Source organism: Thermobia domestica, chromosome 3 (genome assembly GCF_964235325.1).
Source record: "Thermobia domestica chromosome 3, izTheDome1.hap1.1, whole genome shotgun sequence".
Taxonomy (NCBI): domain Eukaryota; kingdom Metazoa; phylum Arthropoda; class Insecta; order Zygentoma; family Lepismatidae; genus Thermobia; species Thermobia domestica.
This window is the reverse complement of record NC_137456.1, coordinates 127,228,073-127,255,403: the sequence shown is the minus strand read 5'-3', so window position 1 is coordinate 127,255,403 and position 27,331 is coordinate 127,228,073. Positions and strand designations below refer to the sequence as shown.

The 27,331-nt window shown below is 33.6% G+C and overlaps 1 protein-coding gene across 4 annotated transcripts in view; it reads left to right on the top strand.

Annotated features, from left to right (window-relative positions):
- Positions 1-24,376, top strand: part of LOC145680719 (putative aarF domain-containing protein kinase 2) — a 71,227-nt gene extending 46,851 nt beyond the window's left edge. For all 4 annotated transcript variants that reach the window (XM_081751656.1, XM_081751657.1, XM_081751655.1 and 1 more), the window contains 3 exons: positions 3,465-3,692; positions 6,024-6,149; positions 23,296-24,376. In XM_081751656.1, coding sequence (XP_081607782.1) covers positions 3,465-3,692; positions 6,024-6,149; positions 23,296-23,484 — 543 coding nt within the window. In that variant the 3' untranslated portion in view covers positions 23,485-24,376. The remainder of the gene's footprint in view (positions 1-3,464; positions 3,693-6,023; positions 6,150-23,295) is intronic.
- The last annotated feature ends 2,955 nt before the right edge of the window (positions 24,377-27,331 follow it).

Here is a 27,331-nt window from a genome sequence, read left to right as displayed (position 1 = left end):
TAATCGTATCATGCACAGCATCAATGTTTTCTGGCGTTCATGCTGTTGTTGGAGGACCAGCACCAGGGGCCAGTTGACAGCTTTCCCTGTCGCAACGGAAGTCGCCGCACCAGTTCTTTACCACCTGGTAGAAAGGACCCCCATCACCAAACACACTGATCATGTCCTCATGAATCTCCTTTGGGCTTAACCCTTTTTCTGGAGGTACTTGATGACAGCTCGTTGTTCGGTTTTCTCCATTTTTCAAGCTAGGTGCCACCTCTCACACCTGAAACGATAAAAAAGAATATTAATATAGCAGCTGTGGTTCTGAAATTTAGCATTTAGGCATCTAAGACATTAGGCTACAATATCCCCCATCAGCCATCCCAGCTCAAATATTTTAAATATGCTGGGGACAATAATTATTGAACCTCCCTCGTATAGCCTATAGAACACGAAAATCTTACAGCACAACGCTAAAAATTTTATGATTTTTAAACAATGCCAGAGTAGTGATACTATCCTCCCATAATATTCAATTCTTTTCCCTCAGGATGATTGGGTATAGACAGTCGATGAGAATAGTTACTTATAGCTAGCCTCCTTCACCATTTAGGGTAGCATCTCATAAACGCAGATGCAGAACGCAGCCAGATGGCTCCAGGAAAAAAAAAAAAATCTCTGCTCTCGCTAGCTTCAGCTTTCGAGCTGATAGAAATCCAAATATAGATTCGTAATTTTTTTCTTTTTTCTTTCAAAACGATTATATTCTCTATTTCGTTAGAACAATAATCAAATAAATTGTACTATCTTTTTCCATTATTATCGTAGATATTCAAAGCAGTGACTGATTTACCTATATGCAAATACATGATAATATTAAATAATATACAATTTATACAGTGTGTCCGTAAAGTTGCGCAACCCAAAGTTTGATTGCGTAGATCTTTTGAACCAAGAACGACAAAGATATGAGATTTGAAACAAATATAAGCGTGTTCTATGTAGATATCTTTGATATCATGGCCAGTATTGGAATTTGTAACGTTTTTGTGTAGTGGCGAAAGAAAGTACCAAAAGTGTAAAATAAAAAATGTACAAAATGAAGAAATCAATATTCAGTTGCAGAAATCTGATTTCCTAGGGCGAATCCCTATATATGCATAAACATTTATCCATTGGTGGAAAAATGTCACAAAGTTCATGCAGTGTTGCCATGTAAAAAGCCAGCTGCCAGGTGGGTATTTTTTATCGCAAATTTTTGCGATAAAAACTCAGGTTATCAATTATGTGCAAATTTTCATTGCTTATCATTAATTAACCTAAAACACATGTCTTGCAGTAATTTTATAACAGTGTTGGCAGGGACCGCGTTTGTCAAAAAACACAATTTTACAGACTTGCATTAAATAGCCTTTTTGCATGGGAATACAGCATGAACTTTGTCACTTTTGGCACCAATGGATAAATGTTGGTGTATACTGCACATATACACATGGATTCACCCGCAGGAAATCAGTTTTCTACAACTGAATATTGATTTTCTTCATTTTGTACATTTTTTATTTTACGTTTTCGGTACTTTCTTTCGTCACTATACAAAAACGTTACAAATTCCAACATTGGCCATGATATCAAAAATATCTACATAGAACACGGTTATATTTGTTTCAAATCTCATATCTTTGTCGTTCTTGGTTCAAAAGATATACGCAATCAAACTTTGGGTTGCGCAACTTTACTGACACACTGTATAAATTATATCAAGATTTCAGCGTAACATTCGGTGACATTCATTGATTTTCAATTTAATTCATCACTTGTCTTTAAACGGTAACAAGGCAATCTGTGACAATGTAATGTACTATTTCCTATATACCATATATATATTGACTGGGTGTAGTATCCACGACTCTACCAGGGAAGGCCCCGCTCTCAAATGAACATGTCTGCTTGCAGACGGTCTACATCAGTCATTGGCTCTGGTAATGGTGTACCTCTACTGTAATTACAGGATGTCCAATATTGCTTGGACGATCTTACTGGAGGGGGAATGTCAGCTACTATTTGTAGGGAACCGAACGGTAACTGGGGGAAAATGCCTATCCAGGTAACGGTTTCTGATCTCAGAAGAAGGGAGGAGGCTCTGCGGAATAAGGGGCTGGTATCAAAATCAAATGGTGATGGGATCCGGGATAAGAGACGGGAGTATCTCGACGTGTACGCAGTACCTCTACGCGGAAGCGGTAACCAGTGAACGTAAAGAGGTAGACAGGCCCGGGGTTGCACAAGACCCTTCAGGCAAGGCCTGGGGCTCTCGGATTAGGTTGGGCTCTGCCGGGCTGTGGTCATACCATGGGATTCGGTAGCTTATGTGAGCTGACCCCAGTAATCTGAGTAACGGTATGCATGGGCGGGAGGTGAGCTTGCCTTAACGCTCGGATACCATGCCTGCAGAGCATGAGAGGGCCTAACTTGCTAACAGGACCACTTCAACTAGTAGGTTAATTGGCAATCACTCAGAACTTAAGTCTCCCACTCCCTTAGAGAACAGAGGTTATATCGTAATTTGCGAATCAAGTTAAAGGGATGATATGACTATGCATCACATGCACATGGACACAAGAGTCCACATTTGAAGAACTACGGACCAAATGCATCGAGCAGAGCCGATCCGAAACTTAGGCCAAACGGCCGCAGCACATCTAGCTAGCGTGCGAAGTATGGAAGTAGACCATTTGATCCTAACATCATACACGATCCAGAGTGCACTTATGATTCAATATGAAATTACAACTTTATATTTTAGTTTAACGATACCCAGCTCACGGAACCTGTCGAAAATTTGTTGAAATACGTGTCTTTTTATCCATTCATCACCACCAGAAACTATCTCAGTTGTAGGCTGCAAGAAGTTTCTGGTGATGATAGCTGAATAGAATGACATGTATTTCAACAAATTGAGCAGTATGGTCGAAAAACTTGATAATGCTCATTACAATTTTGAATATACATTATGCACTTTTTCTCAAAATAACTTAATCTTCGTAGTAGTTATTAACAATTAATACATAGAAAAGTATATTGAATGAAGATCATTTGAATAGGTAAATTCAAGCAGATGGTTGGAAAATGCGATTTTGCATACTAATTTATAACTTCAATATATTTATCCAACAGTTCAAGTGGGTTATTAATTTTTTCGACTACACCTCTATACATATTGCGTGTGTGATATTCTACCTTTTCAGATCATACAGACTATTAAGTACTGTAAGTAGGAATAACGTGTTGTGTTCTTCAACAACAATTAAATAAACAATAAAGTGCTTTAAAACCTCTCATAGATATTTCCTGTATATAGTTTGCATTATTATTTCTGTCCGTATTCTGTTTTTAAAGTGAAGAGAAACCTGTCTTGCTTTGATCCAGATGTTCGCATTATCAATAAACTGATTTTAAATAATCTTCTACATTTTCAGGTTTTCGAAGATAATTTTACACATGGAGACCTTCATCCTGGTAATATGATGATTCAAATGCACGAATGTTCTGAAGCTAGAACAAATATATTTAATATATTTAGATCTCAACCAGAGTGTGAAACTTCTCCGTGCCTTGTGATTTTAGATTGTGGCATTGTTACGTCCTTAGATGATAATTACCAAGTTTATTTCAAGGATATGTTTGCAGCTATTGCGCTTGGTGATGTAAGTAGTCCTTCCTCCCCCCCTTTTTTTTTTTTCACCAAGAAGTTTTATAATCAGTGGTTGCTTCTTCAGGAATTATGTTCAGTTGTTTCAATTCACAAGTAATTCCCATGTTGGGACCAAATTTAGTTCGAATTTCATATTAAATTTTAGGGTTAGATTTCACGTAATTTCAATGCGGAATATTTATTTTCTATATAATCTTATGAAAAATAACTATATATTGATATAATTTAAATTAAAGTTACTTACCGCCATGTTCCTTGAAATCAGGTAGATAAATTGTAGCTTCTGGATATTTCAATTTTTTTCTAACAGATAAGGCTTCTACATAATCATGTATCGGTAATTTCTTACAAAATTTAGTTGCGTTAACATCTTGATTAAGCAGTTTATGCTGATAATTATCAAAATAATGAGAACATCTTAAAAAATGCAATTTGTCTTATTCCTACGAGACTGATGGACCACTTTTAACCCGTAGTACAACAGGTATTCCTCGGGGAATTCAGGCATATAGCTCATGAATCGTCTTCAAAAGTGTAGTGGACCATCTTGTATGCAGTATAGCAACAAATTACGTTAACGATGATGTAGGGGGAAATCAACACCGAACTCTCTTCTCTAAAACTGAGCGTAGATTAAATTTGGAGAATTGAGTGGTCCAAGGGAAGGGTTAAAGTTATCTTCAGTTTCCTGAAACTTCGTCTGTACAGGTCTGCCTGTACGTATTGGCACATTGTCATTTTAGAAGACTGCGTCTTTCTTAGAGAACCTTACCTGTTTGATAAGATGTACTTCATCGCTTTACTGCTTTGGTGGTTGTAAAACTCGTAACCTAATCTCCAAGTTAAGGTTATGCTGCTGTCATCGGATTATGATTGTTGAAGCAGGTCTTCCAGATGCTGATTGAGTTCTGCAGTCAGTTGTGTCGCTTAAGCTTTACGATTTTTTGTGACAGTCCTCTTCAATGTACTCCAGTTTTTGTCACGTAGACTATTCATATTTTTGGTGATGTCTTGTCACGAGTTCTGTATGTCTACTTTACCTTGGATGATACTGTTGCTTTCGTACACTTTATATTGTCTCCCTTAGCCTAACGGGTATAATCATGGGACGTTAAACTGAAAAATTTCATTTCATTTTCACACACTTTACACTAACAATCTTGGATACATTTGCTCCAACTATTCAAACGCTTACAAGTTGCCTCTTTGAAAATGGTCTCATTTTGTTTCACCAGTGTCTGACTTATTTAAGAAAAGAATTCGTGCTACTTGCTGTCAGTCAACATGGTAATCTCAGGACAACCGCAATGCAGGAATGTCCAGTGTTACTATCTCACAATATTTTTTATTTTTATTTATTTATTTATTATTTTTTGCCGTACATGGTGTCTATTATTTTGATAATTGTTTGTATATATTTCATCTTTTACCAATGTCTAATATTTTCTGGTAACTAAGAAGAAATTACTGTTTATTGCCAATACACATTTAAAATAGTAGAAATAAATTTATCATTTTAGTAACAAAGACAGTGCTTTCAAATGTATTTAAATTGCGATATTATAGAACATGATTCTTATAATTTAACTGTTGCTATGCCACAGAAAGTATGCTACTGAAAACTTGTGTAATATGTGATGAATCTATAAAAGTGTATTTCGGATATAATTTTAGAATGGAAATAATCGTCAAACTATGGTTATTATTTAATTATCGAAAGTTTTACTAAATATACTAACAACCGTGTGGAATAATAATAATAACATTATTATTATTTTATTCCACATCGGATTTAAAGAATTAAATATTAGTTCTATTGCAAATTTTAGTTGCTCCTCGATAATCAAATAAGTAGCACGTATGGTCCCTGGTTCAATTCTGAATGGAGATTCATTATTATTGGAGGTAGCTGAGTATCATTAGACGATTGGAGAGTGGCTTTGATTAAGGGGTAAAAAATTTATTCTAGAAGCCATTGGAAGCATTTACTCTAGTACATATCACCCAGATCAAGTGCACGATATGAATCTTTTGTATGTCAGATTAGTATTTTGAACATCCTTCATTTTATTTTACTTAAGTTATAAATTTATATCTTCATAGTTTTTTCATGAAGTTTTGCATTATTTTCGACTTAGACCTGCATTTTTGTAACATTAAGAATCAGATATAAAGTTATTGAGCTTGTTTTTAACAATAAAAGAACGAACTTCTGTATATGTAAACTTATTGCAAAAAAAAAAAAAAAAAAAAAAAAATTGCAGTAAATATTTTGAGAGATATCCTGATAATTGTTCAAACTAAATTCTATATATGTTGGTAGGGCTCAAAAGTTGCTGAAATATTTTTGAAGCACTCAAAGCATCAATGCGAAGATGAAGAAAGTTTCAAGAGAAGTATCCAGAAAATCATCACTGCAGCACTTAATAATACTCTGAGCCTGAAGGAAGTAAGTACTAAGAATTTTAACGTATTATTATTATTGAAAGAAAATAACAATAATTGAGAAATAAACAAATCTGACCGATGGCCAGGCAAGTTGTCGAACTGCGTTTCCCTGATTGGTGTGTAATTTCTTACTACTGCCTGCAGTTGTTGCTTATTTCTCGAGCTTTAACTAGCAAGAAAACTTGTGACAGTTATATTTGGAAGCATTTCACTGTTCTGTGGATATTTTGAATAATATTCTGTAATTCATTTGTTAACCATAACAGCAAAATGGATAATGCCACATTTTTTTTTTAAGGGGCAAGATAACTACTCATTGTTTCTTAACTCAGGTTTTGATTAATAATTTTACACACAGTATCCAACAGGCATGTTTTACACTTTTGAATATTTACTTTCGAGTAATGTTAAGGCTGAAAAGAATTTTGTAAGCAAACGAAGAATTATTTTATCACTAAACTATCCTTCTCGATTTTTCTTAGAAAAATGGATCGTGCCATATTGTACAATTGTCAATGAAATATTTATGAAATACAATTAAAATTGTTATAAAGATAATTGAGTAAGTCGTCCAATCAAAACTCATCGTCGTGTAAGATGATATCATCATCATTATCATTATTATTTCCAAATTTCACTAAAATCGTACAACGTTCTATATTTTTTTGTCGGGAAAATACATAAAGGGAAATCTGTTAGTGAGAGAGAGGAAGAGAGAAAGTTTATGACAATTTTCTCGGAAACGGTTCTGTTCATAATTCTTTAATAATCATATAACATGACATAACCCATTTTTCTAAGAATAATTCACAAAAGTGGTTTCTTGATGAGGGAAAATTTGTTTGGCCGACTGTTCGTAAATGTCGGAGACGATTTTCTTCATATTTTGAAAGTATTTCATTTATAATCCTACAATCTAGCATAGTACATTCTGTTAATTACCCACAAAGGTAATTTCTTAGTGAGATGAGTTTTATTTGGTAATTTTGTTTCGAAAGCTGAAATAGCGATTTTGTTCAAATTTCATGAAGTTTACAAGCATGGAAGCATTTCATGATTCAGTTTTAAAAAGTAGCAGGGAGATACTGCGTATTTTTATTAAAATATTTTTAACTGTATGCTTTAATAAGTGCGTATTTTTTATTAAAGTATTTTAACTGTATATTTTAATAACTTACGGAATGATAATTACATATAGCGTCGATAACTCGCTTCGCTGGGTTGAAATAAAATTTTTAAATGCATAACTCTTTATATCATGTGTGTGGTAAAAATGACATAAATATTAAATATTAGTATTGTGGGCTGAATTTGGATTTAAACGACATCGGAAGTGCCATTTCATCTCAGTGACCCCGAAAGCTATGGATTCGACACTAATATGGGTCTTTTCGATTATTTTTATGTATCTCCCCCTCCCCCAAGTTGCGGGGATGAATTTGATTTAAACGGCATCAGAAGTGTCATTGTTCATCTCACCAACCCCGGAAATCATGGATTCGATACTAATATCGGTCATTTTTGATCATTTTTACATATCTCCCTCTCCCTAAGTTGCAGGGGTGAATTTGTATTTAAACAGCATCGGAAGTGTCATTGTTCGTCTCTGCGACCCCGAAAACTATGGATTCGACATTAATATCGGTTAATTTCAGTAATTTTTAAATATCTCCCCCTCCCGTAATTTGTACCGTCAAAGTGAATGATAGAAACGTTCCCAGGCCCGAACTTCATCTATGTGGCAACTTTGATCGAGATCGGTGCGAAGTCATAAACATACTCACTTTAATTTATATACTCGCTTAGCACCCCAGAAAGCTGGAGGGTGATAAGCGCCATTCTCCTATTCTCCTTGATTTTCAACTAAGTGCACATCTTGACTACCCATTTCATGTTTAATGTTGTACAGAAAGGAGACAAGTGGCAGGAGACAATATGAAAGGTCTGCAGTGAAAACTGAATTTTAGAAGAAAGAATCGGAATTAATTAGTGTTTCATTCGTTTTCATTCATCTTCTGAGAAATTTGCATTTTGGCGCTTAGCACCTTTCTGCTTTATACACAAAGGACGCTCAAAAAGTTTTTCGCAGTGGTCCATAACTATTTTTATGATTAGCAATAGGATCATAAAATTTTTTGTGCGTGCACTTGTGTTCTTTATGTAGAAGTTACACAACAAATTTTCTTCCTCTATTGATATATACCCTTACAATGGCAGAGCGTAGACAGCCACGGTCGTCAACAGTCTTTCATTGAATTCCTGTGTAAGACTGCAGGGGCATTCAGACACATCCACTTGGCGCAAATTGCTTCCTGTGTATGAGAATGAGATATTGGATCGCAGCAATATCCAGCATTGGGTACAAAGGTTACACAGTGGTGATTTCATAGTTCTCCACGGAAGAAAAGTCCAGATCAACGAACAAATTGATGGCCATATTTTTCTGTAACCACCATGGCGTAATCTTCGTCGATTTTTTGGAACGTGGCGCAACAATTAATACGGAGCGGTATCGTGTGTCACCTGCAAAGTTGCGACATACTCTCAAGACAAAGAGACTGGAGTTTCAAAATAAAGCAATCAAACTGCACCAAGATAATGTGAGATACCAGTTGGACAATCATACACAACAGAATATCAGAAGTATGAGATAGAAAGTAGCCCTCAACCTCCTATAGTCCGGACCTGGCTCCGTACGATTTCTTTCTGTTCGATCGTCATGTAGGCCCACCATCGTGGTAGCCAGTTTGCCAGTGATCAAGAATTCATTGCGTGTGTGAAACAGTAGCAAAATAATCAGCGTCTGGGTTTTACCAAAGTGCATTTACGGTGTGGAAAGAACGGTGGGCTAAATGGGTCTACGGATGGAAAATACATTAAGCAGCATGCGTATGTGCCTAAAGGACAAACGTACATGGGTGGATCATTTATCGTGAAACTTTCTGTAACTTTTAAAACGGGTAATAAATGCTGAAATTTTGTACGATAAAATTATTAGCAAGAGAAAATGCACATCCAAAGTACCTTAGTGTCGAATACTATGATCTTGATATAATACAAAGATTTTAAGGAATTAATCAAAGAGCAAACACCCATTCGATCGCCAAATAAGAACGAAAAGTAACAGGAAAATTTTGCACACAAATGTAATTTCAACATAGGTAAATCGTGCACCAAAATTTAATTCAGTTAGTTTCCTCTTAACTAACATAAACTAATTTTAATATGATCTGTTAATTTCTACGCATACTTACAGCGATGTGAGTAACACACACACACACACACACACACACATACAGTCACTACAGTCCATTTGATATAACTTGTCCTTCCTGACAGTTGCTTTCCTGTTTTTTCCTGCACGTAGTCATAAAAATCAGGCAAGAAGAACTCTTTCTGTGGCAACAGCACGTTTAGCCAATTATAGTGGCTCATTTCTCTCGTTCTACAGTGGTAAACATTCCATCCTTTCCGCACGTTGCCAATTTGAATATAAACAATATTCCGCACATTGTTTTAGTGGAATGTCAACTTGAGTAGCGGACCTGCTGGTTATTGAGAGCATTCTTTTTAGTTTTCTTTTGTGTCATTTAATTTTATGAACTGAGATTTACTTGCAATGAAACTCTATAATGGTTCATTCTAGAGGTGCTTCTTTTATTCTTTTTGGCACATATGCACATTCTAATTTTGTAGTTAACTACCTCTTGTTAATGAGCTACAAGTGTTTCCCTCGGAGCAAAAGATGTTTTCAGAAAATCTTAAGGGAATTCATGTCTCAAAGCCTCCGCTTCATTTCGACAAGCCGTCAGATGCCGTCTCAGTTGACAATTGAGATGGTTAGCTTTAACCTTGAGAATTTTCCGGAATTACTAAAGCTCCCCACTGTTGAAAGGAGTCGATATAGCTAATGGTTTTACCAAAACAGAGAGGGTATACAAGCATTTCCTAAATACCTGTACGTGCTTTTTCTTATTCACATCTTCCTTCAGCACCCCTTTATCCTCCAGCCACAAATACAGAACATTTGCCTTTCATGTGGGAATACGAAAGAGTTAAGAAATATAACAAAACGGTATTTTGCGTGGCCAAGATACGCAGGTAAATCTATCATTATCATCATAGGATAACATTGCTTCAAAGTGGCCAACTTCCAAGATAGACAGGTGGCTAACTTACAGAGTAATAAGTAACGAATGTCTTATGGGAAAATTCAGATTCAAGAAGAACCAGGCCAAGATAAGCAGGTGGCCAACTTAGAGAGGTGGCCAAGTTGACAGGTTTCACTATAGTATTAATTGCAGTATAATATACAAAATATAGTTTGTGCAGATGTGGATGTTCGCTTCACAAAATTTAATTCTAATAGTTTCAGCTGCATAATACATGGTCCAGTTTATGCGCAGCGGCGGACGTGCTGCACTGAGTCACAGACCAGAGTGTTTTTGTTGAAAATCGCACCCTCCACTACCTCAAATATTAGTTTTTTGCGTCTACAAGCGAGCTCTTATTGGCTATTAGGGTCCGGTGACTCTCAGAGTGCTATCTGAGAAAATTACTGCTGAAGCTATCCTATAACGACTCACCAAGGGTAGTCGTCAACTTGGTTCGGCTTAGTAAGATATATAAATCTTAAGTGGTAGTATTTGTTTGCATGTAAAAATTATCTTTAATAATTATATACCATTATTCTCACCTTTTCTATTAGAATGATAACGTCGATGAACGTTGCTAAAATGGTTTATTAGCTGATATACTTTATAATATATTTTCCTTCAAACTGTCAAGCACACAAACTTGCTGACTAGGTATCCATAAACATTTACATAGCAACAACTATCCCATAATAATAATTTTACATATCTTAAAAACATTCTTCTTTTGTTATTATTAAATTAACATTCTATTAAGTATAGTGCACATGTATGAGCACTTTCTGCCCAAGGTACAGGTAATTATTAATCTATCCAAAGTATTTTGTTATATAAAAATGTCGCCCGACGATGGGACTGAATATAAAAGTCATGAGTGAGCTTGGCTTTTATCTTCAAGAACCACTGGTCCGTTTACAATAATGATCTTAAATTACATATGTTCTTTATATTTTGATCACACCTCGTATATATCTTCATTACATTTCAAATATATATATAGATACATTTATAACAAATCTTTTCACTTCATTAATATTTATCTTTTATTACATTAATTATATTTATTTCATTATTATCAAAAACATCGTCGCTTATTAATATAATTAACGAGGGTGAAACACGAATTACTATGATTATTAGTTTTGATCATTATTAAAACAGTGATGTTACAAATAATGTTTGATCTTTCAGGGCGCATTAAATAACAAATAAGTTAGATGTTGTATTATAATGTATACATTGTAGCACTAAGAAGTCATAATAAAGAAGAATCTTGTTCGAATAATATATCGGATAGCTCATAAAAACAGTCGTCGAATAATTAGTTTTATAGAATGGATCTTATTCTTAACATAATCTTTGACAATTAAGTTTTCAACACAAATCAATCTAATATAAATAACCTTTGCTTTTAATCATTTATGAATCGAATTATAATTCTTACATATATTAAAAACATTTGAGAATTATCATTGATTAATGAGAATTAAAGAAAATTAAATTGAATAAAAATAAAATAAATGTTCATGAAAATCTATAGCTGATATGAATTTAACCTAATTTCATTAACGGTAATCAGGTTACATTCGTACTTGCATACGATTCTAATAAAGTACATTGTACTGCACAATCATGATTAGGTTCCGTACTATTTTGTACATGTATTGCGTCGTGATTCTGATTTTGATACAAAGTGCCATCTCTTGATCTCCAATTACGTCTATCCACGTAGTTTGCTGTATTCGTGGAATTTCACCATACATTCCGTCTATTTTTAAACCTATTTTGATTATATGGTCTAACATATGGATTGCTACGATTAATTAGGTTAGGCGGATTCCCTACATAACTTTGCCTATTTTGCTCATTTTGATTGCTAGAGTATACTCGGCTTAGGTTATGTTCCGTATTATTCACACTTCGGATATTTAAATTCCGAACAGGCACCAAATGATCTGAATTATTCTTATTTTTACCCATTCCTGCTTGTTGATTCATGGCATGGTATTGAGTTTCATAGCATTGGACAAGCATTAATAAATGGTTGAAACTCATACACTGTGTGGAAAATAAGATCTGTTGTAATTTAAATGGAAGCAAATTTCGAATCGATGCTATTATTCTCGATTCCGATTGCAATGGATTAACGACCTTTAATTCGTTGTAGGTATTTACAACAAACTCTACAACAGATTTATGCAATCGAGGATTGAAGTGTTGATTTCTAATGGTAGCATCTCTATTCGCAAGCAAAAAGTCATTTTCATAATTGGCGATCAGTGCCGCTTTGAATTCTTCATATGTACTGATGTGATCACGTACTGCTTTAAACCATAATGAACAAGGTGGGAGTAATACATGAGGGATTAATTTCATATATTGTGATCTATCTATACACATAATATTGCATTCGTCCTGGAATTTCTCTAAGAAAGAAGTAGCATTCTCGTTACACTTACCACTGAATTTGCTCATAGCTCGTATTTCACTCATCTTAACACTTAATTTTACCTTCCTTTTATCATTCCGTGTACTTATTGGGTGATAGTTCCTATCCATGACGTGATGTGTCGTTACACCATCTATGTTTCGCCCATCTGTACTCTTCGGATGTACTTCTTCCAATATAATATCCTCATCAGACACCGGCGAAGGCGAGTTCATCTCTGGTGAGTGGGGAAACTCCATGCGATCACTACACATGTTATTACGGTGTGTGTTGTCCTTAACCTGTAGCATTCTAATTTCTTCCTGTAACGTAGCTATCGACTGCGTATTTGCTCGTATGTTGTTAGCATTATTGATGACCTGGATCTTTTGTTGTTGAACAGAAGATTCGGTTACTTCTAAATCCTTTTTTATATCACTGATTTCTTGGCTCAGGTGTTTGTGATTACCCTGGCATTCCTCCGATATTCCTTTTAACTTTTCCTCGAACTGCGAGGTGATATCGCTCATCGTCTGGATAATTAATTGTTTCGTTTCATCCGACTTCTGTTCCATCTTCTGTTCTATCGTCTGCTTCAATTCTTCGTATTGCTTGTTAGATTCATCAGACTTCTGTTCTATTCGTCTACTTAATTCTTCATATTGCTTGTTAGATTCATCAGACTTCTGTTCTATTCGTCTACTTAATTCTTCAGAGTTATGCTTCATCGTCTGCTTTAACTCGGTAGACATTTGCATCAATTGCCGCTGTAAGACTAGCAAGATTCGGTCTTCTGATGTCAATCCTGATGTTACACTAGGTTCACCGTTGTCACTATTAGTGGATTCATTCTCCATTATTTCAGTGTCCATTTTCCTTATAATTATTCTACCACTTCTCAATATGGTGAAATTTGTACTCATTAACTTTATGACAAAAGTAAATTCAACCTTACTCTGCTTCGGGATATGAATTTACAACAAATCCCGGGTGAGGTAAACCAAAATTTTTATAACGACTCACCAAGGGTAGTCGTCAACCTGGTTCGGCTTAGTAAGATATATAAATCTTAAGTGGTAGTATTTGTTTGCATGTAAAAATTATCTTTAATAATTATATACCATTATTCTCACCTTTTCTATTAGAATGATAACGTCGATGAACGTTGCTAAAATGGTTTATTAGCTGATATACTTTATAATATATTTTCCTTCAAACTGTCAAGCACACAAACTTGCTGACTAGGTATCCATAAACATTTACATAGCAACAACTATCCCATAATAATAATTTTACATATCTTAAAAACATTCTTCTTTTGTTATTATTAAATTAACATTCTATTAAGTATAGTGCACATGTATGAGCACTTTCTGCCCAAGGTACAGGTAATTATTAATCTATCCAAAGTATTTTGTTATAATCCCAACGGTCGTAGAGCTAACTGGGGACAATGCATTATGGTATTATATGTGTAAAGAAGTTAGTAAGTGTTCCGCTGCACAGAAAATTGCCCAATAAATACACTTGACTAAAATAAAAGTAATGTCCAAAATAACGTAAAATAAAATTATTACAAAATGGCTCCTAACACAGGGAATGACAGCCTTGATTCGTTTTCATTCAGAACTCTGTGATTAAGTGTGAAACACTTATAATCAAAATAACACACTATATACATTGAAAAGAAAGTAATTATTTGGTAACCCTTCATCGCTGTTTGTTTAGTACAAGTAAGTCATACCTTATTAACTATAGATTTTCTTTTTCTTCTTTTCTTGGGAAAGTACACACATTAAAGCACTTTCTGCCCAATATATATAATGTTATCGTTGTATATGGTTCCCGAACAATGGGAATTACAAGTGTAAAATTTTCATTTAAAGTAACTATCAAAATTCCTGTTATTCAAAAAAAGCAAAAATCTTGTAAAAGGCTATATACAGTATTCTTTATTATTGTTATAATTTTTTTTTAATTTGGCTATGCATCATTTGGCTGTACATTTAAACCACGCTAAACAAATAAAATAGGAATAACGTTCTCCAATATAAAACATATATTCAACATATTTTATTCTTTTAAAGTTTTTTTTAACCTTAACGTATCCGTAAAGTATATAAAAAAAAAACCGAAGCTGTACTTTAATAAAAGAAGCACAATGGGTCGTTTTGTCATAAATTTCCGATAGGGGCAATTGGTTTCCTACACCGTGCAAACATTCATATAACTTTTTTTTTTTTTAAGTAACAGAATTTCATTAAAAGAAATGTGGCCTGGACTGCCAACCAAAACGTTTTTACGTTATAAAATAAATTTGTTGGTGTGAGTGTGTAGTGTAAATGTGTCTTAGATTAGTGTAGGTTAAGGATTTAGTGATTTCATGTGTATTTTGTTGTAAAATGTGTAGGCAAAAAATAAATAAATATAAAAAAGGGTGCCTAGTAATTGTAGCTGCTGTGAACAGCTAAAACATAAGATTTTTTTTTAAAATAAAAAATATAAATGCCAATGAGAGGCACTTTCCTTAAGATAATCAAAAATGAGTAACTATTTAATAAAAGTAATAAATATTAAAAATATGTAAAATAAAATTTAAAAGTCCTAAGAGTATGTGTGCATGTAATATTGTAAAATGGTTGGTCACAAATTGTAGCACGCACGGTAAAAATAATTCTTTAAAGTGTAATGCAATATATTATTGTGCCCCTAAACTCAATGTAAACAGTCTGTATAAAGCTTCAAAAAAACAAATAAAGCTTCAGGTGGACAGTGGTACACCCGATGCATATGGTGGACTGGCACGCATTTTATTAGAAGTTTTATTTTTATTTGGGAAAACTTGGGATTTATTTGGGTAATTTTTGTATTTTTTACTATTTTTATAGCCAAAGGCTACTTTTGGTTTTTTTTGGTATGGGTTATACTGCGGTTTTTTTGGGCCATGACCTTTTATGTTTTGGTTGTAGGAATTTTTATTTTTTTATTGATTTTTGTAAGGATATTGTGATTTTTGCTTTTTTGTATTGGAGGAATTTTGTGAATTATTTATTAGAGTTTTTTTTTGTTTTTTTGGTTTGTGAGGACGACTTTTTGGTTTGTTTTTTTTTTTAACTTTTTTTGGACTATTATTTGTTGTATGAAAGGTTTTTTTTATTTTTTTTAGTTATGGCTTTAGTGTGTTTTGGGTAATTTTTTAATTTGGTTAATTTTAAGATTAACTGTTGTGTGGACTTGGGTTTTATAGCTTTTAATATTTTAGACTTATTTGGAGGCAAACAGTTAAGCAGAATTTTGATTAATTTTTTTTATTTGGATGATGCACGACTGTATAATATTTTGCTATTACTTTTTAGGTGAAGTTTTTTAAACGAGGGTATTTTGTTTGGTTATATTGCATGTTTTGTATAAATTTTTTTTGTAGGTGCTTTATTTGTAAAGAGAGAAAACTGTTTTTGAATAATTGAATAAAATTATTGAAAGTTTGTATTTGTTTTTTGATTGTTTTATATTAAGCTTTAGCCTTTTTTGTTAAATAATGTGGCAATAATAATAATTTTTTTTTGGTTAGAAGCCTTTAATAATTGAAAAGTTTGTTTTAAGTTTTTGAGGAATAAACTAGCTTGTTTGAATTTTTTTGTAAATATGGGTAAGTTTTGAATTTTTGACAATTGGATGTTGATATGTTTGTTGTTGTTTGTTGTGTTTGTATGTTTATTGGTGTTTTGAGGAGTGCTACACTTTAATATGGGTTTTTTTTTTTTGTTGGTGAATTTTGTTTAAAAGTTATAAGGTTATTTAAATTTTGACTTAATGAAGATTTTTTGGAGATGGTAGTTTTTGTATGATTGTGCTTTTTTTTTAGAACTTTAACGCTCGTACGCACCCCACTCGGAATAACCTGAGCTGACATTAGTGGAACATGCGTGAGTTGGCAACATTGATGAGGCAGACAGGTTACACTTGTTAAAGGAACGCGCCTAATTACCCCTTTATTTTTTTTCCATTAATTTTTTTATTTATTTGTTTTACCTCCTTATTTGGCATGTGACTGGAAAATTGGGTGACATTTCCACAAATTGTATCCCTGGCCGTTGACAGGCACCCCGACACCGCTACTGTAGTGATGGTTGCAGTTTTCTTAACCGAAGAGACTGGAACTTTTACTGAAGCATTAGAATCTGAGCCATTTGAATTAACGGATTTAGTATACAAACGTTTTTTATTTTTTTTAGGTACTTTATTTATGACGCGGTTTGTAAGGGTTTGTACTTTGATTTTAAGTTGCTGATAGTTGTTTTTTTGTTGTGATTTGAGACGTGATATTTCCTTAGCTAGAGAGTTACATCTACGATTTACGGTGCATTTTGACAGATGCAACTTTTTTTTTTACATTTGTTACGCGCTTATTTAATGTTTTGCGATAATTTGTGAAAGTGGACTGAAGGTCCTGGACGTCTTGACGTACTTCCTCCATGTCTTTACTTATACGTTTGAACTTTTTTGTGATAGTGGTATTTGTTTTTAACTTAAACTGTTTAAACCGGTTATTGAGATCTTGAATGCTATTAGTTACTTTAGAAAATTTGTTATTTATTTGCTCTAACGCAAAGTTTACATTTTTAAATCTAGTGTTTACATTAGCATTAACTTGTTTTAACTGAGTGTTTATATTAGCATTAACTTGTTTTAACTGAGTGTTTATATTAGTATTAACTTGTTTTAACTGAGTGTTTATATTAACATTGACTTGTTTTAACTGAGTACTAACATTACCAAATTTTTGATTAAATTTTAAACTTAATGTTTGAGTAAATTGCTGTAAAAGTTTAGCTAAGTTAGACGTGGACTGTGACTTTACTGATTTTTGCACTACAGTATTATTTTCTACCTCGGTCACCTGCGGAAGAACTACCAGTGAACCCCTCTTTGTGTCATTTTCTCCATTGGACGCCGGCAAGTCTACCTGTGCCGCACGTTTTACAGTACAATATTTGCAATACCACGGTTCCACACTTTGTTGCAGTTTGGTGACTTCCGTTTCCGACAATTCCTGGCATTGGGAATGAATCCACAATTGACAATCGTCACAAAAGACGCTTACTCCATTTATTAGCTCGTTACAACAACTATACTTGTCCACAGACTGATTGGTTTTACTTAACTTTTTACACGACATATTTTTTTTTTCTTTTTATAAACTTTCATAAAATTCCCCGGATCTACCAATTACTCAGACAATATGCAACTATTTCTGCTTATCTATAAAGATTTATTACTTTTTTCAACTTGCTTTTTTTTTGTGACCATCCTTCCTTGAGAATGATATAATCGAAACATTACAAGTTTCATTACCGAATATCATCCTGGCTGGGTCGCCAAATTTGTTAGTAAAATAATAATTAATTTTTATATTTGTTTATGTGTGTATTTGTGTTTATTGTTGTTTTTAGATGTTTGTTTTTTTGGGATTAAGGTGTGTTTGAGTATATTACCAGTTTAATTAGTTATAAGTCTATGTGGCCACCACAGAAGAATAGCTTGCAACTGGGGATGCACTTACTCGCTTTATAGTTATGGGAGAAAGGATTGAACTTAGAAGACCTGCCTTATAAGTGTATTATTTAAATGAAGTTTGCGTAACGGAAAAAAAATATAAATAAACTTGAAAATTTGGAAAAGTAAATAAAAAAAAATTTTAGGATTTGTGACATTTATTGATGGGTTTTTTGTAACGTTTTACTTATATTATTTTTTTTTTGATGATTTATTATTGGATTGATAGGAAGATGCATTATTGATTTTGACTAAATTATGTTTTATTATACAATTTTTTACTTTATTGTATTTTTGTTATATGGAATAAAACATAATTGTTTACTTGAAGCTTTACTTGTTTTTTTGAAGCTTTATATAGATTGTTTATATTGAGTTTAGGGGCATAATAATATATTGCATTATATTTTATAGAATTATTTTTTTTTGGGCGTGTCACAATTTGTGACCAACCATTTTATAATATTACATGCATACATATTTTTAGGACTTTTAAATTTTATTTTACATATTTCCAATATTTATTACTTTTATTAAATAGTTACTTATTTTTGACTATCTTAAGGAAAGTGCCTTTCATTGGCATTTATATTTTTTATTTTTTTAAAAAAAATTATGTTTTAGCTGTTCACAGCAGCTACAATTACTAGGCACCCTTTTTTATATTTATTTATTTTTTGCCTACACATTTTACAACAAAATATACATGAAATTACTAAATTCTTAACCTACACTAACCTAAGACACATTTACACTACACACTTATACCAACAAATTTATTTTATAATGTAAAAACGCTTTGGTTGGCAGTCCAGGCCACATTTTTTTTAATGAGATTTTGTTACAAAAAAAAAAGTTATATGAATGTTTGCACGGTGTAGAAAACCAATTGCCCCTATTGGAAATTTATGACAAAACGACCCATCGTGCTTTTTTTTTAAAGTACAGCTTCGGTTTTTTTTTTTATACTTTACGGATATGTTAAGGTTAAAAAAAAACTTTAAAAGAATAAAATATATTAAATATATGTTCTATACCGGAGAACGTTATTCCTATTTTATTTGTTTAGTGTGGTTTTAATGTATAGCCAAATGATGCATAGTTAAATAAAAAAAAATTACAACAATAATAAAGAATACTGCATATAGCCTTTTACAAGATTTTTGCTTTTTTTGAATAATAGGAATTTTGATGGTTACTCTAAATGAAAATTTTTACACTTGCATGTATATTTTGTTAGTATTTGCTTTACCTTTTATTTTTTCCCCCTTTATAGATAAGCCTAAGCCGTTACATATTGTTTTAGTAATTGTGTAGATTTTACGGGAAAGGAATTTACGAAGACATAGTTATATTATTATGTTTCACTAAACACCATATTCCAACGGTATAACTTGGTGAATTTTGAGGTTAAAAAAATATTTATAAATTTAGGTTACCAAGTTACTTCGTTTGAAACTACTTTAGAAATAAAGAAAACTTACTTACAGTTTGGATGAGTTTGTATGTAAGCAGAATTTAATGTTGTTTTTATAAGTACCCGTTCTGGTTAACCATTTTTATTTATTTTTGTGATGGATTTTATAGTTTTAGAATAAACAACTATTACTTACATTTTCCACAACATACAGTCCATTTTGAACCAGTTAAAAGGCCATTAACTATTACGGTTTTTTTTAAAAAATTAGGATTTTATTTTGCAGAAATTAGACTTTGTCCATAATGCATACAGACAACTTACAACATTAGGCTGCTTTGCTTCACTAATTTTTTTCGCTATTTGCTTTGTTTTGTTTAATAAATAGCGCAAAAATTATTGCAAATTTTGCAATTGAACCTTTTTAAATTTTTTAGTAGTAAAAAATCCGTTTGGGAGCGGCTTTTTTTATTACTTTATGTTGATAATATTTGACGGGCGATAACAGAGGATTGCTTTTTTAGGCTGACGCCATTACAGTATGACAACAATGACGTAACAGTTTGAAGATTGAAGATGAGTTATCATAGAGTTTAAAGGAAAGTGATTAATTATAAATCATTTTGTAAATTTGTGCTATTGACGTTACACAAGACAAGATTGAAGATGATGCACTAAAATCGAGTGAATTTTGACGATTTTTTATCAAAATGGCTGAAAGTTTAAAGAATTTTATGAAGAATAATTTTTGAATAAAATTTTTAAAGAAATTTTTGATAGAGTTTTCAGAATGATTGGAGATAGGAAAAGCGTTTTACAAATAAAAATAAAAGAAATAAGCAGAATATTATTTAAAAATATAGGAAATTAAGATAGAAATAAACAAAACATAGACATTAAATACGAAATAAAATCCTAAACCTATTTTAATGCACGTCCTAACTTAATTTTACCTTTTAATATTACAAGAAAATTAAATGACAACATTACATCCTTACATATTCTATATTATATATTATTTTACATTAGTATACAGGGCGTTCGAAAATTTTTAACATGATAACTCCATGTTGGGAGGTATCAAGTTAGGAGGTTTGGGTTAGGTTAATGTACTCTCAAAGCTCCACTGCAAGCTAGAAGAGGGAATTTGACCAGCCAAAGACTTATTGATGCCTGTTGCGTTGATTCTCTGAATTTCATGGCTGCTCCAGTATGGCCATGGTGCTGGTGTACCTTCTCTATCATATGATGAGTGGTGGCGCTGATGTTCTGCCGTCTGCTTCTCATAGTGGCTTGTAGTAAATGCACGTGATAATGTTTGTAAATAAGAGCACATGTTAATGTTTACAAATAGAACCATGTGCGGGATATTACAATGTAATTTAGTGTTATATATATTAACTATTTAGTTTTCCCGAATGGGGAATAACACGAAAAATCAACGATAGACTGGAAAGTATATTGCATATACTACCGAGTGGTGCCACCAAAGCAAGAGTGGATGTAGGAGACCCAAGCAAGGAAGAAGCAATCGGACAATTGGAGTCGTATAGCATGAGCAGAAGTCACACATAACTACTTATACAAGGTTGTAAATTGGTCTCCCAGGTTATCTACGGTGTTTAGCAGGCTTGTAAGTAATCTCTCAAGTTCATCGGTGGTTCGTTGCCGGCGATGGGGAAGGCACTGAATGCCATCTGTTGTATGTGGCGCGCTAACGTGAATCATATCGTGTCGAAATGCTGCCAAAACGTCTGTTTTGTCTAATCTTGTGTTTTCGTATTGACTGAGGATGACGCCATTCACTGAACTGTCACTTGAATTCTGGTTCATATCCAGGTGCCATTGTTGCAATGTTGCAATTCAACGTGACGTCCCCTTATTTCTGCAATATCTCTAGATTGATACTTCATGTTTCGTAGCGAGTCCATTTCTGTACCTCACTTTACATTCAGGTTCTCTCATAAAATGTGTTGCACTTCTTTGCTGGAATTCGTATTTGGTCTTTTAATTCTGCAGCATCTATTATTACGTAAGCAATGTTCCACCACCACCATCATCCATACATTCTTGTATGCGGACACAGAACATTCACAGTGCAGCAGATTGGCAATCGATACTCTGCCCAACTTGAAGGCCTCTATACACCTTGTTACTGTCCGATAGGGAAGGGTACGCGCACCCAGTGCTTCCCGTAGCTCCGTGTGGCATTTCTTTCGCAGAGAATTCCACTTTCACATATGAGCACTCTTCATTCTTCGTTACCTCCATTCCTGGCAAATGTCCCTCATCACCTGAACTTAAGGGCGTGTTCATACCCGCAACTCTGCTCACATTTACTACAGAGTAGTGTATGTAATGTATCTTTCAACGTGTAACGTTGATTTCCGTGTTACCCTCCATTCACAAGAAATAAACAGTTGTTATGATTTATAACTTACCCTATATATATTAGGGATGGCAAAATTTTCCGAATTCCGGAAATTTCAATTCCTGGATTTCGGAAGAATTTGGAAATTCGGAAAATATCCGGATATCGGAAATATTCCGGAATTCGGAAAAATCCGGAATGTAGAAATTCCGGAATTTTTCCGAAATCGGAATTTTCTAAATTCCGGATCTTTTCCGAATTCAGAAATTGGCCATCCGTTATATATATATATATATATCCTTCCGCGAAATATATATTTCCCGATTTCCCGCCTGGCCAGTACGGCTCTGTTTCAATGTTGTCTAGGCTTCGGGATTTTTTTTTTCCACACCGTCCGTTACTGCGGATCCTTATTGTTATACATAACAGAATTCTGCATTGCCACCTAGGCGTTATGGTTTGGATCCTGTTCTCATTCATGTATAGTACACATTAACGTGACTTCGACTTTTCACCGTTACATCAGTGAGATGTTAGAGCCTAGTGTGGCCCCATTTTCTAAGTACCTGAATTATGTCATTTTCCAACAGGACAATGTCCGACTGCGTGTAACACACACTACGTCCAACAACTTCTCAATGGCCATTATATTCCATTGTTTCATCACTCGCACTGCATCTGATCTCTCATCTGTTAAATGTTTTTGGTCCATGCAAGAGACCCTAGCGGCCACAACAGATGAATTTCGGCAATGTCTCGAAACCATATGGCTTGAGACATCTCAGGAATATACAGAACGTTTCTATCATTGTATGCGTCGCTGTATCTCAGTAGGTTTTTGCTCCATTGATAAGGTTTCTGTGTTTTACTAAATAAGCCTGTGTGACTCCGTCTTCCTTCGTACAGAGCAGTAAATGTAATCATCGGTGGCTTGTCCCTTAAGATATATATCTACTAAATTTGGCGAGCTCTTATCTTTTCCTATAACTGCAATTTTAAAGACCAGCAGTGTATACTTGTAACACTCATGTACTGTATAACGAATACATAAGTCCTTTGTGTAGGTTTTTTAAAGCTATTTTAAATGTAAATATTCCTAAATGTAAATCCATAGCTTAATGGGATTTGATGTATCGAATCTACATTAACGTATTAATTAATTATTATGGCATTATTTACTGTTGCAAATATATCTATATGTATATTTTTGGTTGGTTTCAGATTCAGGTGGCTGCTTTGTTGTCATCCTTTTTCTCAACACTAATCGATCATCAAGTGAAACTAAATGCAAACTTCTCTTCTATCATGCTGGCTATTATGGTGCTAGAGGGACTAGGACGATCTCTTGACCCAACAATAGATATTCTTCAGAAGGCAAAGCCTTATTTGTTAGGAACGTTGGCACATTAGAAGATCTCCAAAACGAATGGAGTAGATTTGAGTGTCCTGTGCGTGTAATTATTAGGATTATGGAAAAAGAAAAATGTTCCATAAAAATATTGTTAAAGAAAAAAAATATTTTCATTATAAATGAATACTAACTCGGGTGTTGTATTGTGATAGTCAAAACTATTTTGTATACTTTATATTTTTATAGTTGGCTTTTGGTACTTAAAGTAAAATGTGAATCTATTTTTTGCAGTATTATTTTGACAGAAATATAAATGAGTAGTGGAAGTTGCTTATTTGTACGTAAATTAAAAATTGTTAAAAGAATTATATGGTGCTTTCTTGTTTGATGTTATAATCTTTAAGTATTGTTTTGTTAGTAGTGAAGAGTTTATAATAAGTAGTTCCTATAATGTTGTATGCATAAAATTAAATTTTGTGGTTTTAAAAAGCCTGCGCTAAATTTAGTTACTTTCTTATTTAAGCAAGGCCCACAGAGTGTGATGTTACAGCATAAAGTAGAATGTTCTTTCAAGTATAGGAAATAAGAATAACCATTGTTGGGTTGACCATCAACACTAAAATCATTATGTGCGAAGAATTCTGATTTTATCTTGTCATGAGAAAAAGGTTTATAAAGCATAATGTATATATATAAAATGAGGATATGGTATTTATAAACCAGAACTTCTGGTACAACAATGATGTGAAATACTATGTCATACTTCTTATTACTTCTCGAAAAACATGTTAGATGTATGTATACAGATACAATACTGCGTTTTGGAAGACACCAGATCGATACAATTTATGAAAGTTTTTAAGATTTATCTACACTTTCTTTTTTGATTTATAAGCAAATTATAGAAATCTTTTATAGTATTCCATAAAATAAATGTCAATACCTTCTTGACATTTGCTTGATTGTATTTAAATTTTACTGTCGCAGTCCATAGACTTACGAGCATAAGAATACAATTACAGGTTCGAATCTTACATAGGCCCTATATATATATATTGTTCATTTCTCATATATGATACAACTGTGAAATGTAAACTTAAGAATGTCAGTAGAGGTAAAGAGTCCTTAATTCATTCTTATTTAATACAGATTAGCTGGCCGAGTAATTTGATTACAATGCTAGGAAGGCTCACTTTTAACTATGCGATTTGCTTGAACAAAACTCGGATTTTTAAAAAGAAATCTAATGAAATACACTACTAAGCTCTTGTAATAGTTGGATTAACTTTAACAAAATGTCCGTCCATGAATATGCAATGACTGTTCGGTAGTGTATGTGAAGTTTTAATTCGACGATTGACATAGTACTTTGTTGCAACTCAACAGTTTTGAAAGTCTAGAAAATTAAAATAATTTTAATAAAAGAAATTGATTCAAGTGCACACTTTTTCTCATTAATCCTTTCACGTATCTTCAAATACTGTACAGCTAGCAATAAATGTTCTGATTCGTTTATGAAAACTGTATTGCTCTATGTGCAATGAAAATTCAATATTGTTTGTTACTTCCATTAAATAGCAAGAAAGCATTTAATTCTCCATGAAGCATTTTTAGATTTCTTTACCGAACTTTTGATGGCGATTGTATTTACTTTGAATTGTTACAAATAGAGTATACGTGTCAAAGTTAGGAAAAGACAAAAACTATACACACAATCTGTTTATTAACATTATAACTTTACACGCGTAACACACATAAATAACAATATTCTTCAGCAAAATAAAAACTGTTAATTATTATTGGCAACGCCAATTTTTTTGTTTGTTTTTAAACTATGTACTTGAGTTTACCCATAAGTATGTTATTTTATTCTGATTAATGTGATCTTTCGACAGATATATGTCTTATCTTTTGACATACACCTACGTGTGTTGGTTAGGCGAAAATTTAGTTTTATTTAAATTAAAATTTAAGATTTAATGATAATTTTAGGCTATATCTCATTAGCAATACTGTGTACTCAATTGTGGTATAATTCAGTACCAGTGTCATGGTTCTCGTACAGCATAAAATTTTTGAGTTTACAAATTATTATTATTATTATTATTATTATTATTATTATTATTATTATTATTATTATTTTGATCAAAAGATCAATATATTTCAATCAAAAATTTTCTTGTAGACCTTATATCTGCAGAACTACGTATAGTGTAGCCAAACCCAAACTATCAGTTGAGCTCCCTCGTAGCTAAGCGGTTAGCGTACGCGCCTTTGGCGTGGGAGTCCCGGGTTCGATTCCCGGCGGGAGCTCATGTTGTTCGGATTCCACGTTAATCAGTAGGTCCAAGTCTCATATAGCCTTATTGCTGAAAGGGACGCTAAACTAAAATCAACTCAACTCAACCCAAACTATCAGTTAACTCAGAATGATGTGCTTATTCCGTAGAAAATACGAGAAGTCAATGTAAGGGCCGTTCAAAAATTTTGTGGCCCCTGATCCAAAAACCAATTCTTGGCCAAAATCGCAATCTTTTGATCCGTTTTTTTGATCATTCCTAAAATTTTTGTTTCTCCGTTTTCTCGAAAACTATGCATGAGCTTGTACACTCACGCGTGTCATTTGGTTTAGCTCATTAAGTTCTATTGATTAATATATTTCACATATTTCGACAGTTATTTGCTCCGTTAAACGCTAATAATATTGTAGGAACTGTCCGTTAAATGCAGTCCATTAGTGTTTAAAATATTTGTGAAATCAAACCATTGCTAATATGAAAATTGACACTTTTTAGTCGAATGTCGCAATTTTGAACAAATTTCCATAATAAAGTATTATGTAAACTTCTAACTTACGGATGGCCGCCATATTGGATAGAGACACGCTAGCGGCATGTAGTTTCCAAAACTGGTGTCTAGATGTGATTACCTTTCAAACGAGGTACCACACGAAGAAGATTGCTATTTAAAATTTTGTAGTTACGCCCCGTAACTTCCTTAGGGCCTTCTCTTGGAAGATTCTCCTTATCAGCATAATGTTGTCTTCTATGTCCCTTGAAGGTTACAAAAGGTTTCATGTTTCTATCTGCCTTGATTTCTTCAGGAGATGGGCCTTAGTGTTATGCGTGGAATGTACTTCGACCCTACTTTACGGATGGCCGCCATGATGGATAAAGACACGATAGCGACAAGCAGTTTCCAGAACTGGTCTCTACACGTGATTACTTTGAAACGAGATACAACACGGTGGGGGTTGCTACCCCCCGTAACCCCCTTAAGTGCACCTCATGTCGGATTCTCCATATCAGCATAACATTGTCTTTTATGTCCCCTCAAGGTTTCATGTTTCTATCTACTTTGGTTTCTTCGGGAGACGGGCCTTAGTGTTATTCGTGGAACGCACTGTATACATATATATACACAAGGTGTTAATGAACTATACCGACAAACTAAGAGGTGATTCCTCACATCAAAATAAGAGAAAAAGTTCATATGGAGCTATGGAGAAAATTGTATAGTTTTAGAGCTAGGACTGTTCAAAATCGCGAAAAAGCTAAATTTCAATAGGGCTATTTTGAATTCCAGAACCAGGGTATGGTAGTTCTTATCAGCGTAAAGGGAGCCACGCATACACAATCCAAAATTGCATATTTCATCAATTGCCAATAGGTGTAGAGGGTATTCCCTACAGGGTGTAATTCTCAGACATGCTCTCAATAGAGTTTTCCGATATACCCTGATTTCAAGAAGGGTCCAAAGTAGGCAGGAGGTAAACCTTGACAACAATGGACATCCAATGCTTCGGAGGGAAGGCGGAAGTGTTAGGAACCGGCAGCTCCATGTTTCTGTGTGTTCGGAATAACGTGTCGTGATATGTATTTCGTCACGGTATATTTCACGTTTTCT